The sequence below is a fragment of the Numenius arquata genome, chromosome 16 (genome assembly GCF_964106895.1).
Source record: "Numenius arquata chromosome 16, bNumArq3.hap1.1, whole genome shotgun sequence".
Lineage (NCBI taxonomy): Eukaryota > Metazoa > Chordata > Aves > Charadriiformes > Scolopacidae > Numenius > Numenius arquata.
Genome location: NC_133591.1, coordinates 11,165,069 through 11,181,668, shown reverse-complemented (window position 1 = coordinate 11,181,668; position 16,600 = coordinate 11,165,069). Strand labels below are relative to the sequence as shown.

General features: G+C 44.1%; 1 protein-coding gene across 2 annotated transcripts in view; it reads left to right on the top strand.

Moving 5' to 3' along the window:
* The window catches only part of BCR (BCR activator of RhoGEF and GTPase), a 99,651-nt gene extending 84,895 nt beyond the window's left edge, over positions 1-14,756 (top strand). The window contains exons 16-23 of one of the 2 annotated variants that reach the window (XM_074159266.1): positions 552-683; positions 8,381-8,440; positions 8,567-8,676; positions 9,508-9,647; positions 11,108-11,242; positions 11,844-11,949; positions 12,976-13,138; positions 13,867-14,756. In XM_074159266.1, coding sequence (XP_074015367.1) covers positions 552-683; positions 8,381-8,440; positions 8,567-8,676; positions 9,508-9,647; positions 11,108-11,242; positions 11,844-11,949; positions 12,976-13,138; positions 13,867-13,956 — 936 coding nt within the window. In that variant the 3' untranslated portion in view covers positions 13,957-14,756. The remainder of the gene's footprint in view (positions 1-551; positions 684-8,380; positions 8,441-8,566; positions 8,677-9,507; positions 9,648-11,107; positions 11,243-11,843; positions 11,950-12,975; positions 13,139-13,866) is intronic. The other variant, XM_074159267.1, reaches the window with a different exon arrangement.
* Positions 14,757-16,600: the final 1,844 nt, after the last annotated feature.

Below are 16,600 nucleotides of genomic sequence, written 5' to 3'. Positions count from 1 at the left end.
GTTCAGAAAACACTTCGATGCCAGGCTCATTTGGCTGTCAGGGCTCGCAGAAGATTTTCTCTTGGATTAGCTGCAGTTAAACAAACATTTCAGTACAAAGGAGTCTTGTCCAGCATTTCATCATTTAAACAGATGCATGTTTGATTATATTTTTGAAAGACATAAGCGAGAATATGTTGAAGGAGGAGGTGGTTTTGTTTATTTGTTGTGAGGGGGAAGAATTAGCTATAGACACTTTGCCTGTTTACAGCCAACTCAAACCTGCTGGGGAGCAAAATTAAATACAAGGAGTTTGTTTCTTTGAATGATGCTTTGCTGAAACTCAGTGAAACCTGACTAGGATGGTTGACCCCTTGGCCTCTGATTTGACCACCTTATATATACAAAATACAAATTCAGTTTATTTCTAGACCAACTCAATTAGGGAGGAGGTTTTGGTCAGTCCTTAAGTGCTTCCTCCTGATGAATTTAAGGAGACTAGATTGATCGCTAAGAGACCAGTGTCCTGCTGTGGGGTATTCATTGCTCTTTCCTTTCTTGGTGCCCTGCAGGAGTTTGAGATTGAACTGGAAGGTTCACAAACTCTGCGGATTCTGTGCTATGAAAAGTGCTACAACAAAACCAAGCTCACCAAAGAGGACGGAGAGAGCACGGATCGCATAATGGGGAAAGGACAGATTCAGGTAAGACTGAGCTTAACTCATTCCTGCTACCCTTACTGCAAAACGTAATGGAACCTTTGAATTCTGGAGTGCACCCGGGAGGTTTTTTCTGCCTGATTGTCTCAGCATCGGAGATTTTTCTCCAGATGGTGAAGTATATGGTGTGATTCAGAGGTGGGAAGTCAGCAGCTTTTTCCCACATGCCTTGTCCCCTATGCCTACCTCAGTACCCTTATGGAATAGATGCTTTTTCATTAAAATTTACACTTTTGATCTCTGATTTTCCTGTTAACTTCAAAACTTCCAGCACAATATATAGGAACTGCACTGTCACTGAGCCCTGGTCGCTGTTCAGGGTGCTCCATTTGTGACAAAAGAGGAAGAAATGACTATACTATCCCCTCTGTAAATCTCATGGAAGAAATGCTATGTTCTGTATGTGCTGGAAGTTGATTGATGTGATAGCAAGACCTTGGAGGACAGGCTTATTGTCCTGATAGCTGCCATGTCCAGGGGATAGTGTCCATGACAGCGGGCTGCATCCGAGAGAGATTTCCACCACTGAGAAACACCTTGTGTTCATGGCAAATTTGTAATACAATAGGGGAGGTGATGAGATGATTGTAAATGGATTCTGCTCTCGGGGAGCTGCTGTGTGATAAACTACTAAAGCTCCATGCAGGAGAAATCAGGCCATCGGTGGAGGATGACATGGAGAACATGTGTTCCCTCTCTTCTTCCAGTTTGTTGCACTGTCTGGCCACAGCTCTAGGAGGGTGTTAAAATACTTGCTCTGTGGACCCATTCTTTGTGTGGGACTGGCAGCTGTACAGAGCAGAGACCCTGCCCAGATATATTTTTCTCTCTGGCACGCTGAAAAATAGCACCAGTTCTCCTCCATTTACCTTTGACTCTTCATCACTCCATGGATGACAGCTCTCTCCAACATTTGAGTGATGGTCACGCAGGCCAAGGCCATTTGCGGGATTTCAGAAGCAGCTCTGATTGAGGGCAGCCTGAAGGATCGTATCTCACCTTTACTCCAGAAGGGTTCGTTGTCTGAATGAGTTTCATTAGGCCTGTTCCTTTCTCTCCCTCCTTGCAGCCCTGAGGCTGCCGTGCCCTTTTCAGGGACAGCTTTTGTTGCCAAACGTGGTGGGTGATTGAAAGAAACCTCGCGTACAAATCAATAAATGCTGGTTAAAGGGTGGGTGCCTCCTATGTACGTGTCTCAAGCAAAAGAGAAATCTGTATGTGCCTTCTGCTAACAAAAGCTTATTTTGCATGGAGCTGAACAACTACAAAGGAGCAAGTTTTCAGCCCAGAAATGCCCTGGAGATTTGTGTGCTCATAATGGAGAACCCTGAAATCACTGACCCTCTAAATTCTTCATATATTTTACATAGAATGATTAAAAAATGAATAAAATCTTTTAAATTTTTAAGTTTTTTTTCACAGGACTGCACATTTTTATGCACAGCACTTCTATATTCTGTAAAAACATTTCATACTTAAGTTAATAGGTAAAAATACTCTTTTGTGGCACTTGAATATTTATTGCATCTTGATTCTTTTAGAGAAACCTGAACATCTGAAAGTAAAAAAACCCAAAGAAAAAATCAATAAAAACAGTTTTTGATTAATGTGCAAAAGTTGCGTTCTGTTGTATTGTAAAAGGCAAATGCAAAAGTTCCCTGGCTTTCAGTAAATCCCCCTTGCAATTTATAAAGAAATTTAGTGAACTCTCAGAACATTGTCTTAGTTCTCCGATTTCTCTCCCATCACACAACTTCTCGACACTATTGAATAATTGCAAAGAGAAGTCATAAGGGAGTCTGGTAAGATGTTGGGTTGATAAGAATTATTAAAGGCTTCTATTTAGCTTTAGTTTTGTTTCTAAAGCAAATACAATTTCTCTATTAAGAAATCATAATAATGCAACAACAAAATCAAATTACAACCCGTGGCTGAAGGTTAGCTGTATTAATGCTGTCGGCATCTTTTCCAATCACTGGTTTTATAGTCATTTTCTTTCAGGATTTTCCCCAGTGCTTTTACATTAGATTTTGTTTACTTTAGAGTTGCTAGTGTATCTAGGGCTTTCTGGTTTGTTGTTGTTGTTGTTGTGTTGTCACTATTGAGCCAAACTGTGTCTTGTGTAAAGGTCTGTGAAGTTGGATGAGGTTTTTTTTTCTCCCTGAATTCCCTTTAATTAAAAACTCTATAAACATCAAGAGTCGTGTCTGCATCCTCCTGCTGATAAAAACAGGGAAATTTCTGTGTTGGCTAAATCGCAATGTATTGTTAAGCCGTGTATTATTGTAAATCTGTAACTTCCCATTACTGGGATTTCTGACTCACCAAATTCTCTGAGCTGCAGTGATGAGGACAATGCATCAAGGGGACGAGGACTGTTTTTGCTGTGAAATGTTTATTAAATCTCTCCATTACATAATGGCACTGGAGGAAGGAAGACTAGAAATTGGTCCATGTGGTCAGAAGCTTCCAGGAATGGGCAATTCTAATAGCTCCCATTGCTCATATTTTCTTTTCGTAAGGAATATTTTATTTATCTGTTTTTATAGCCACATGCAAGAGCTTCATTGCTTGCCAACCTGCAAGTTTTATCCCTGAAAAACAAAACCACAAGGTTTAATATGGGAGAACCTCGTGTAAATGTCAAAGTGAAGTCCTCATTGGACCTTCTGGGAACGGCAGCACTGGATGTGCAGCATTTAACTAGCTGGCACGCGTGGTTGGCGGCTTCTGTTACATCTCAGGCATGAGAAATACAGGGAGAAGGTGCCATTCCTGGGTACTCTGCGAAACTGAAATTATTGGGGAACTTGGGTGAGGAAGAAATGGGCATCATCTTACAGGCGGAAACGTGAGGCTTAGCTCAGTTGTAATCATCAGCTCCTCTCATTTTGAACTCTCTATTTTATTTTCTTTTTCTCTCTGTTGTCACCTTGCAATCCATCCTCGGTACTTGGGAAGCTGCCCCTTTCGCTCTTTGAATTTTGCACTTCACGTGGCAGGCAGGTCTATGTGTTATGAGTGTAGCAGCCTTTAGTTTGATCCTGAGACTCTGCATCTAAGCGGGCACATAAGTCAGCAAAACTGGCCTCTGCCTTGGGAACAGCTTGTATGAGTAAAGTGACACTTCATCCTGTGATCCGTCTCCTCCAGTTGGTGCCTCCTAGAAATGCTGTTTCCTTTGGTTGTTTTTTTTTTTCTGCGTGATCAGCTCAGGCAAACCATTTCCTTCTCCCTCAGAGGAGTGCTGGAAAATGAGAGAGGATATGACCTCAGATCAGTCATTCTGTGGTAGCAGCACAACACCGTTCCTCTGTTGCCACGCAAAACAATCACTCTTATCTACTTAATTATCTGGGATGTCTCATAACAGTGCACATGGCTATTACAGACATCTACGTTGTTTTTCATGTAAAATAGATTGTCACATGCTGCACCTCCCAAGTGTCAACTGAGAAAACCTCTTACACACTCGAGTTCATTTAAACAGTTTGCTCATGCAGAAGAGTATCCCAGCAGTGAAAATAGGGTGGAAATGAAGAAGGCAATGGGTCATGTCTAAAGGGTGATGGCGGGAAAGATTAACATGTCAGTGGGGAGCTTTGAGAAGAATGGGGTTATGGCTGGACTGGGAGTTTCCAGCAGCAGTGAGACTCTGACAACATGTATGTGACATTAGTTACGATTAAAAATTGATGGAGTGTAAAGTTGCCAGGGAGATTTAATAAAAGGAGGAAGTAATGTGAATAAATAGCATAAACCACACTAACCTTAAGGTTGCCTCAGTCCTTGCTCCCAGGCATTTCATTTCCACTGATGCTTCTTCATTTTTTCCTGTTTCTGTATGTTTTCTTTTCTCTTCTGGGATCGGGCATAAAAATCATCAAACTCTCTGTGGTGGTTTCCTAAGGCAGAGCACACAGACACCCTTCCTCTTAGTGTCTGCCTTGCATTTGCCATTGACCAGCATCCTCAGTTTGCCTTTTTCCCAGGTCCTCAGCACTCTGTGTTCTGCACACTCAGCCTCTACTGACTTCTGTGCGCTAATTGTCTTAATTCAGAGCTAAGCTGCTACGAGGGCCAGAGACTTGCACTCAGAAATCCCTGTGGTGCTGAGCTGCTTTGTTTCTACTGTGTTTTGTGCAGGATACAGAGAAGCGTTTCCTTGATTCATTAGTGAATTTGGGGCTTGCCGCTGCAAATGCCAAAGAACAGGTCACAAGGGGACTGGAGGTGCTGGAGGAGTAAAGACAAACTGGTTTGTTTGTATTTTTCCTGTGCAGCGTGCACTTCTGGTGGGAACTGTACAAACAAGCCTGTGAGATACAGCCTCTGACAGTTTTAGCAGGTCTGTCCTATTTGCATTGGTCATGGAAACAACACAGTTTTTCACAGCTTCGGTGGAGATGGGACAGGTCCTTTTGTCACTCAAACCAAGCAACTGTTTGAAGGAAACGTTTAGAGGTGCAGTAAATTTTGCTGTCAAATTAATGCAGAAGCAGCCATTTCACAGTGCCTTCCCCTGCTTGCGCTGGCGAAGCGAGGGCTGTGTGCTTGCTCGCTTGGAGCAGCCAGCTTTTGGCACACTGTCGGTTGCATTCTTCTACTTGGTGTTCCTTCTTCCAGGTCATTGATCTCCAAATCAGGCCAGAAGACAGCATGACCCCATTTGTCACAGGCCCTCTCTGTGCTAGAGCATCACGCTTACTGACTCGCTTTGTCCTCAGTCTGCTTTGTAACCTGTCTGCTCCAGCTGCCTCTTCCCTGTGTCGCTCTCGCTGGCCTTAGAAGGTCAGTCGTCTGTAGGGTCCAGGACTGAAAACTTTCGCAAAGTCTAAATGACGTTCCTGGTTTCCTATTGACTCTGTTATATCCTACTGTGACTTTATCAGACTGCTAGACCTGATCTTCCTGTCTCGCTCAGTGTTGCTGAGAGCTTATTGAGGCTTTGCTCTTTTATTAGCTTTCATTATTTCACTTTGTTATTTAAAAAGCTCCTTGGGAGGGATTTTTTTGTTTTTAATTGCTGTTGTTATGGCCAGTGATTTATGCAGGGTTGGCTCAGGTCAGCCAGACTCGCTCCCTGGTGGTTGTTCTCCTGAGCTGTCTCCATTCCATACAAGCTGTTCTCCAGCAGGTGGGGAGTGGGGGTCCTGCCAGCCCTGACACGGAGTTCAGGGACAAGGGAGCAGGAGGTAGCAGCAGGTACGCTCTCGGTCCTTGCTCAGCTCCAGTAGTTATCCTGCAAGGAAAAGCCTGTGTGAGCTCTCAGCTCCAGCAACTGCTTTTGCTAGTCCTTTGCAGCCATATGGTATTCACTCTTGAGATAGTGTAGAACTTCCTTTGGCTTGTACTTTTTAAGAGCTCTTTACGTGCTTTCGTTTTGCACAGTGCTAGGAGTTCCCTGGTCATCACTGAGACATAACCAGTAATACCTGTTTGCTTAAACAAACTCTAACTGGGCCCTGCTGGACTCTTCCTTTAACGTTTTTGGCAAATACTCAAAACCCTCTTTCTCCTTCAGTCTTAAGCAGTCTGTCCCTGCTATAAATAATACACTCTCGGTGGCTCCATTCTAAAAGCATATGGAAAACTGCTTCCGAGCTGGAGGATTGGCTGTGAGTGTGTCTATCACCAGGGCCATTGTGGCAGCTTAACGAGATGACTGTTTAGGCAGCTGGAGATCAAGCTTTCAGGAATAACGAGCATGGTTGCTCCTCATAGGAAACCAGACACTTCAGAAATGGTTTCCTCTTGATTCTGGGAAAGAGCACAGTTGTTGAAAGACACCAAACTTCCAGCACGGAAATTGAGGGAAGAACAGCCCAGATTCTGGCCAACTTGTAGGGACCTTGGCGAGCCGTGCAGGCGGGGGCGGATCCGTTCCGCCAGAGTTATAAGCAAACCCTCTTGGCAAGCAGTCTGTTATTTGGGTTTGCTGAAGCGCTGGAGCTAAGCATTGCTGCCCATTAGGCCTCCCAGACCTTTGTGCAGTCCCAAAATGTGGGAGCTACTGGTTACTGACTATTCCTTACAAGGAGTCTTCAGGAATTTCTGCCAGAGTTGCACCTACAGGAACCGGTCCAATTCGACAGGAAAGCATGTGTGTGCTGGCAGCATCCCTCTGTGGGCCCACGTCCGTAACAAAGTGCGCAGGGATAAGGTTGGCCTGACTTGCTTGTCTGTTGCTTCTTGGGGTCTCTGCAGTATGAGCAAGGAGGGAGAAACTCCTCTCTGCTGGTTGTCTTTTTTGGGGAGTGGGGAAGGGCATGGGGGGACTTGTCTCTGTAGCTGTCAGAAGCATCGTGCTGGTTTGTTGATGATCTGAATGAGCATGATGGCATCTAAGATCTCCCAGAATATACCGCAGCTGCCATTGCTTCAACACTTACCTCTGCCTATCGGGGAGCTCTGTTTTTGCACAGGGCTCTGTGAGAGGGAGGAGCTGTGCTGCAGAAGTAGCTCTAGTTTTACTGAGTGTCTTTTTGTTTGCTGATGACAGTAAATTCAAAACATGGTCAACTGCAGTTGCCTCCCGATTTTCCTGTGTCTTATTGTTCAAAAGCCAAGTGTTACAAAGCCATCTCAGGAGGAGCTTTGGCTGGTTCTGATTGATTGCTGATAGAAGTCCCCTTGCAGACAGGTCTGTTCTCTCTTTTGCCAGCCTAGCTTGAGCTGAGTGCTGCTCTTCAGGTGTTCAGATGTGTTTGGACTCTCCCAGGCAGTACTGGAATGGCTGGGTGATGATCGAGTTTTTGAGTCAGCTACTCCCCACCCTCACAACTGTCCACTCCAAAGAGATCAAGCAAAGCTGAAAATGGGTGATCGGGGCTTTGTGTCTGAACTGGTTTCTGTTTAATGAATTCTTGCAATAGCAGGTCCAGGAGTTCTTCCTGCCTCTGTGCTCGAATAGAAATGAAAAGGAACAGACAGGTTGAAGGAGGACAGCTTTCCATGATTTCTGGGCCAATTTTCTCCATTTCTCCTGTCAGATTCTGACAGAGGTTTAGTTTGTTACTTGTTTATGTACAGATTACTTCATATTTCTCTTCCTTGATCTTACTGTTAGGGTCATTATGTCTTTTGAATTCAGTGGAACAGAGTCCTTCTTGGAAGCTATCAGCCTCACAGCCAAGAGCTCTGAAGTTCTTCGGCCTGGCTTTTTATTTCAGTGCAGTAATTTCGCACTCATCCAACCTCACCTGTCCCTAGAAAACTGCAGAGGGAGACAGTTTCCTCTCTTTCAGATCAGAGTTATTTCAGAAATCCCTCCTCCCATTTTCTGACTCCTAGCCCTGTGTGGGATGGGACAGATTTGTCTGTTAATGTGCCTGTTGTGCTACAGCAATGAGTGCAGTCTCTCTCTCTATGAAAGCTGAGGTTATTGGTTTTCAAACATTGATTTTGCCCGCAGAGCTTGTCTCTGTTGTTGAGCAGACATTGCATGCCTGTTGCTGGATTTTCTGTGTGTGTGAGTCCTCATCAGCCCTGCTTAGAGAACTGCACAATATCCAAGTGTCCCGTTACCTGCAACCGGGGAAACCTTGGAATGTTTGTTTTCCTATGGAAAAGAATTAACATACTGAGAGTGGTAGTGCTCTGCTCGCTTACAGAAGCCTTTCAGGTTGGCTGATTTCTCTGAACTCTGTTCCTAGCTCATGGGTAACTTCCATGTTTTTCAGCTGGACCCACAGGCACTGCAGGACAAAGACTGGCAACGCACAGTCATCTCAATGAATGGAGTAAGTACGGAAAACAGAAGTTAGCACTGCTTCTGTACCTCTTATGTGCTTTATTTCTCTGCTTTTCATTGGAGAAAAAAATAAAATAAATTGTTTGAAAAGTAACAGCAGTTCTCTTTTATTCAGGTGGAAGTGAAGCTGTCGGTGAAGTTTACCAGTCGGGAGTTTAGCCTGAAAAGGATGCCGTCCCGAAAACAGACTGGGGTGTTTGGGGTCAAGATCGCTATTGTCACCAAGTGAGCTGATGGGTCACGTTTCTCCCCATTGTTTTTCAAAGAGCCAACTGGCCAGTGGGTTGTGTCTGTCTCTACCCCACTGAGGGGTCTGTCAGTCCAGTCTCTCCACGTGGGTAACGGTGTAGGTGGCTGTGGCTGCAGAAAGGAGATGCTATACATCCTCTGGGCTTCATTTTTTGCAAGGGAAAAGCCAGCATTCATACAGGCTTTGAAACCCAGGGTGTTTACTTACAGCATATCGCTCTTCTCAGTTCCAGAAGTACCCCTTGCCCCTTTCCGCTGTAGTTGGCTGACTAGGTCACAAATTTCCAGAGCCACTGAACAGTGATGTTTCCTTTCCATAATCGGAAATGTTCAAGTTCTTTGGATCCTGTTGTATTATTTTAACCCCTGATCTTTTGTCGTGAATCATTTGCCAGAAGAAACCTGTTTGTTCTGTTATATAGTTTGGGAAGTGTGGTATTTCCTCCCTATGGAATTGCATTAATTGGAAAGCAAGAGTGTTGCTATGTACCCAAGGTCTGTTTGGGAATCCTCCGATCACCTGCGCAAGTCGCAGACTCTGGGGGCACTGGGACCTGGCCAGAAGCCCCAGTGCTCGGGGCAGCTGCAGAACAGCCAAAGCCAGGCTGAGACCCTCGGAAAACCCTCTCTGGTCCTAAAAGGAGTTTTTCAGCTCAGTCTTGTTTTCCTGCTCAGACTTTCTCCCACCCCATTTTCCAGAAGAGGTTTGCACAGGGAAGCGATGTGGTGATTGTAGGCAGCCTGGCTGGGGGTAACAGGCACTGGGGGTCCGGGCTGTACTGACCCTCCTCTCTGGCTTTGCTTAAGGAGAGAGAGGTCGAAGGTGCCTTACATAGTGCGCCAGTGTGTGGAGGAGATCGAGCGACGTGGGATGGAGGAGGTGGGCATCTACCGTGTCTCTGGGGTTGCAACCGATATCCAAGCTCTGAAAGCTGCCTTTGATGTCAGTAAGTAAATTGTGCCTGATGTTTGCCTTTGCGCTCTGAGAACCTGCGTGAGCCCCCTGTCAGGTGGCTGTGCTATTTTTAATCTTATGTTCCCTGAGAAGCATTAAGAGGTAGAGATTCTTGCACAAGGAGAACCATTTTAACCCTGGCTGCATGTTTTATTAATATTCTTCAGCTACAGATATAACCTAAGACATACAACGGGATGGATCCTTGTACCAAATAATCCGTTTGTTATTCTTCCCAGCAGAGGTGAAATGGGGGCTTGCCTGCCTTGCCAAATCTTTGTAAATGGCAGACGCCTTCCTCAGGGGAAGTGGCAGCGATCAGAAGCCGTAATTTCCTCACTATTGTGAGGTCTCCAAATTAATGGAAGTCCTTGAAATTGAGAATGTTTTGTGAAAGGAAGCCAGTGAGAAAAAAAAAATTTCTAAAGTTGACTAGGAAGGGTGTTCATGAAACTGAAGTTGGGTGGGCAGGGCTCCCGAGTTCTCCTCTTAACATTGTGTCCAGATTGATGTGCGCACATTGTAAAATTAGATAATTTTGACCACCCTTTGTAAAGTGTTTAAAAGCATGGCTTGTGTGTCCCAAAAGGCATCCAAGATCAGGCAGATGAAACACCTCCAAGTTTCTGAGGTACAAAAAGTGAAATTCTGCCCTACTTCCAGCTGCCACGTGATGGTCCGAGCCACACTCGAGCTCTCTTTTGATGCAAGGAGTCATGAGGCTGCTGCCAGGTGCCCAAATTCACCCTCCCTGCACTTTTTCTTCACTTATTTTGTGAAATTTCTTCCTCCTTATATTTTCTTTTCAGTCCCCCTAAGCTACCACACACATTGGTTTATCAGTCTTCACTAGTACAAGTAAAGGTGTTTCACATTTTGAAAACCAACATTTTTCATTTATATTAAATGCTATTTTACACTGCGCTTCGTGAAACCAGCACTGGCTCTGCTGGTTGGCCTGTTTGTTTTAGGGAAAGAGGGTGGTTTTGTTGTTCTTAATAGTAATAAAACTGAAATGTGAGCCCTGAATTGCCTGTGCGCTTTAGCTACGCTGGGTGGGGAGTTAGACAGCCTCAGAGCCCCTTATTTGAAGCTGTTAGAGGCAGGGGATTGGAATAGCAATTGTTGTCACTAACAAAAGTTGAAATGCATATAAATACAGTCAAGCAGGGCTTGTTCCAGATCAGGCTGAGGTCGCTGGCACAGCGTAACTAACCCTGGGTAGTGTGAGGTTCCGTCTACTTGATTTAAAGCTATAAACTGTTTGCAGTTATTTGTGCAGCACTTTTTACTTGTCAGAAAACAGCTCATTTAATCTGGGGAAACATAAACAGGAAAACTTTCAGCTCTTTGGGCAAAGACAAAGGATAAACAAAGAGACTCAAAGCAAGAAAAAGGCTGAATGCAAGGCCAGCAGCTTCTTTACCCTGTGTCCCCTCCTCCTTCTTTCAGATAACAAAGACGTGTCGGTGATGATGAGCGAGATGGATGTCAATGCCATTGCGGGCACCCTGAAACTCTACTTCCGGGAGCTGCCTGAACCCCTCTTTACGGATGAGCTGTACCCCAACTTTGCTGAGGGCATTGGTAGGTAGTGGCAGAAATAACCCTTGGTAACGGGGTCTGTGCTAAAGACACTGTTCTGTAGGAGGCTGCTCCTCAAGCAATACAGACCCATATTTATAGTGTTGGACAGAAGCCTGGAACAAGCTGTGAGAGAAGTGAAATGGAGCTCAGATATGAGCATTAGAATGACATATTCTTCCGATGAGCTTGAATATGGGCAGTTGCCATGTCTTTTTGGAAGTGGAAAATGCCCAGGTTCTGAAGGATAGGTTAAGGATAGAATGATAGCCCACTGCTTGCTGTTTGCCCCATTCAGTCTCCCAGGGAACTCTTTGGGGAGCAGGGGGATATACACTGTCTTATCTTCATGCAGGGGAAGAGAATCATAACGGTTTAAAGTCTGAAAGGACTTGAACTGCTTGAGAGTAAAGGAATCTTTACATATCTATGAAATAAACGAAAGAGATCCTGTGGGGCATTGATGTGCGACTCCGACCTTCCCACCTTCAATGTAATTACAGTCCATTTGGGACCAGCCATACTTGGTGGTGTGGGAAATGAGGCAGGCAGTCAAATTGCTATCACTGCCTGTGGTGATGTTTTGTTATTTTCTGTCTTGTAGCACTTTCAGACCCTGTTGCAAAGGAAAGCTGTATGTTGAATCTGTTGTTATCGCTTCCAGAACCCAACCTTGTGACATTCCTTTTCCTTTTGGACCATTTAAAAAGGTAATATGGGAGTCCTCTAGACACGTATTTACTGTGTAAAGCATCATTGCTTTGAAAAGAGGAGCCTTTTCCTTGAATTCGTGCTGAATCACACAAATGAAGAAGCATTTGCTGATTTGTTGTGAATGCTCATCGGATAACTATTGTCTCAGACTCACTTAGTGAGGCACTAAATCCTGAATTCCATTCTCACTCGTACTGAAAGGATTAGAACTGAAGGAAAGGGGTAACAAAAGTTTTGGGGCTTATCTAATGCAAATGCAAATTCCTGCTGCGATATCGCTGCAAAACTGCACCTGCATCTGGATACAAAGATCAAGAAAGGTTTTAGTATAAATTGTGACGCTTTGGCTGTGTTTAAGGACTTGTGAGCCCTATCTCAAAAGGCGTCTGCAATCTAATATTTTTAAAAATTTCAGCTTTGCACTTCTGCTAACTGGAGTTGTCAGTTCCATGCCTAAACTAGTCTTTCTGATCTCGTCTATGGCTTTGTAAACACGGTTGTAACCATGAAAAAGTATTTCCATGTGTTTGATATTAATGCAATAAGCTTAATACATGCACAATGTGTTAATTTACATATGTATTTTGTACACACCAGAGACTGTCACTGGAGAGATGAAAGGTAATCTTGTGACTGAGGTTCTGGATTAAAATCCAGGAAATCTGGGTTTTACTTGTTTCTGCTGCAGACTTTTCTGCCCTTGGGTAAAATTTTTAACCCATGTGTCTCAGTTTGTTGTTTATGAAACTGGGATGAAAACTTTCCTTTATTGCTGTCTGGACAGTCAGCAGCAGTCCCTTTCCTGGGTTTGAGCCGTGTCTGTTGAGTGCCTGGAGACAGTGGTTGTGTCAGATTAAAGTATTGCTTATATCTAAAGTTCATTGAGGCACATATGGAGAGAGTGGTTCATTGAATGTATCTATAACTTTTTACAAAAGCAATAAATATGGTTTCTTACTTCCGGACACTTCCAAACTCAGATGTTTATGAAGACCTGCCTTGTTCGTTGTTTCTTCTCCCAGGGTTGCTGAGCGAGAGAGCGTTAACAAGATGTCCCTGCATAATCTTGCAACTGTCTTTGGACCAACGCTGCTCAGGCCTTCAGAGAAGGACAGTAAAATCCCTGCGAACCCAACCCAGCCGATCACAATGACGGACAGTTGGTCACTAGAAGTCATGTCCCAGGTAAATCCTAAGGGTGCCGTTGAATCTTGTGAGGGCTGAAACTGCAGTCCTCCAGCAGGCCTGGCTCAGCCATCCTGCTGTGCTTTCATGGCAGGTTTTTTTGAGAAACATAAACAACTTTCACCCTCACACAGACACTTTAGACTGTTTGTAGAACCAAGTTTCTTTGGGCAGTTCTGTTTGCTAATACAGCTGTACTAATACAGCTTGTCATGAAAACCTGTCACTGTGCACGCGATCCTGTGTGTTTTGTGTTTGTGCATAGTAAGGTTTTTGAGGGCCATCTCAGAGCGCCGTATTGCTGGCCTGGGGTGAAAGGACCATCAGTGTTTTCCCATTATGCTCCTCGACACTTAAACCACCTTCACTGATGCACAACAAAATTTTTTCCTAAATTTGGATTTCTTTGGCCGCTGCTGCCTTTTGAAGGTGATGCAGAGAATTTGAGCGTAGAGGCTGTGTCAGCTGGTCAGGCTGGTTTGTACTCTCTTGGTTGAGTGAGGGCAGGTGAACACCAGCACCATTTTTATACCCTGGAAGCTGAAAAGAGGCGTCTCTGAAGCACTGCAAGTTTTAATATCCCTGCTGTTATACACTGTATTAAAACCAATACATAACTGCAAGATGTCCCTGTGGAGAGAGCTGTAGGCGTGTCTGCCAATGCTCGAATAGCCAGGATGAGAATGAGTTAACGAGCTTTGTCATCACCTCTTTCTTTCTCTTTCCAGGTTCAAGTTCTTCTGTACTTCCTGCAGCTAGAGACTATCCCTACCCCGGACAGCAAGAGGCAAAGCATTCTCTTTTCCACAGAGGTGTAGGTGCCTGTGGTACCAACAGGATGCAAAAAACTGCTCTTGGCCTAAACCTGCCACACCTGAGAAAAAGACGACTGGTGTTTCTTCAGACATTGCCGGCCTGTTCCTGTCCTGGGGAACTACGGCCCTCAGCGCTTCTGCTGTTTGTGAACCAGGCACAGGCTGAAGGGAAAGGAGAAGAATTTCTGCTTTTGATTGGTAGGAGCAGAACTGAGCTGGAGATGGAGCTGTGCGGAATCTCCACTAGAAGGAGCAATAGACACTTGGACAAATGCACCACAGAGTGTGGCGTTTATTCTTGGTGGGAATGTGACAGAAGGTATTCCTCGTTTTATGGATTTAATTTATCATAAAGAAACTTCAAGATTTCTACTGGACCACTTGATAGGATACCCCCTTTTGGGTGAGGGGGAATTAAAAGATATTATCACAACTGTGTCTTTAATAACTGCTGTTTTTAAAGTACTGTTCTAGGCCACAAAAATAGCGTTGCTTTGCGAGAGGAGAAGGGGAAGGGTCTGGGATCTGAGATTCCCTCCTCAGAAATTCAAGTCTTGATTTGAACAGGGTTCTGAAGAAATGAAACAGTTTTGCATACAACTACAACTGTTGGTTTGTTGGGGGTTGTTTTGTTTGGGTTTTTTTTTGTCTCACCCACCCCTTCCCTTGCAAATGTTTATACAGCTCCGGGGAAGGAGATGCCCTGCTCTTGCCTGTTGCACTTCTGATGGTTTTCTTTGGGTTAAGGGAGCCAGACCCAGTGATGTTCTGCTTTTAATAAATATAGCAAGTTAAAGAGAGGCAGGGAGGATTGGAGTCAGTGACTCTGTTGTTTGTTTGCATATAAAAGCAGGACAATATTATCCAGGCAGGACTGCTAAATTGCTTAGACCCCACCAAACTTAATGAAAATTAATTGGGAAGGCTGTTAATTCCCAACACTCCAAAGAAAAGACCTTAATCATCTTTTGTTACCATCTAATTGAAGCATTTGTGGACACACAAAAAAATAACGAGTGGCTATCAGTTTGGCTCTCTGCTTACTCCAAACTTTTATCAGAACATTTTTTTTTTGATACTTGAATTTTTGGAGGCTTTGTACATTGCTTCTACACGAGTCTTTTTCTGATTGATAGAAATACTTTCATAAAATGTGTCAGAATGTGCTTTATGGACAATCTAGGAGTAGCATGCATTGTGTGCTCCCCAGAAATTCCAACCCTCTTTTAAATAAGAGCAGTGACGGAACTTCTGTGGAACTACATACAGCAGTGCAAACAGTCCAGCCAAATTCTGCCTTTGTGTTTCCCTGCCTGCATCAGCTCAAGCCCCAGGGGTGACTTGGGCGTAAAGGGCAGCAGTGTTTGCCTGGGGATCTGACCGCAGGATCCCGTTGCTGGTATCCAGAGCCAAGCGTTCTGGCTGTGAAGCAGTTGTGCCAAACGTTGGGGGGGGGACAGGGGTGATTCCACTTTCACAAACCACCCCAGCCCCCTTCGCTTCCTGCCCAGTGCTGCAGCATCCGAGTGGCATCCGTCCATCATCATCCCAGCAAGAAGAGAAGTACCGCTTGAAGAGAAGGGAAGGAACCGGCCTGGGAAGGGGAGGGAGGGACAGATTCAGAAACATTGGTGGAGTTGGGTTGTCAACATCATTTGAGGGGAAATATGACAAAGAAAGCAACCCCTGTTATGCTGAATTGCACATTTTCTGATGAGTGATCTGCAACCTCTCAATTAAAACATAAAAATAACGAAGGAGTCCTTCAAACAAATGGAATGAAAAAATTAAAGGGAAATTACTTTGTAGTCACTGTAATTCTGACTGCTGCATAATACTAGAAATTATTGTACTGTGAAGTTGCAAATTCAAAAAGGAACCAATATAAATTTCAATTTTGTGAGTATATCAATATTTTGCATGCTTTGTAAGGATTCTTATAGGAATTTAATATTGCTTAGTATCCCTCCCTCCTTAGGTCTGGGAGCAAACCTCTTTGTAATGTAATGTACAACTAGAAATTCCTTCTTTCTTGTATGTATTTCCACTACATTCCAACTTCTGAACCCGTAAAACAGAAAAAGTGTTTATAGTAGGAGGTGCTTTTTGGGGGGAGGGAGGGAATGAAGGCAAGGAAACTTGAAGGCTTACGATTTTCATTTTTTTTTATTTTATTGTATTTTTTTGCCTTTTTGAAGGCAAAAATGTGTCACAATCCTGAAAAACATTGACTTAAGAAAAGTCACATAGACCAGTAAACCACACTCTATGGTTTTGTTTTTCTGTATTTGTTCTCATTTTTACTTGGCAGTTCTATAGCAATCCTTTGACTGCGCACCCGCCCGTTCCAGGCCGGTGTGTGGTGCGTCGCAGGCAGCAGCACCTGCTCACAGCTTCATGGGAAAGGAAAAAACCCAACCAAACTACGCCAGTTGGGTGATGGCCTTTTCCTTTCGGTGTTTGGAATCTGTGGCTGCTCTTTGCAGTGTTGAAACTGGAAAGCAATACCATAATGACTGTGCCAATTTACTTTTGCCCAAGTTTTTTATTTTTATTTATACAGGAAGTTAATTTTAATATTAAGTTACTGATCTATAGTATGTAACCATGAGAAAATTGCTTTTGCTTCGGTTACTGTTACAGGTTG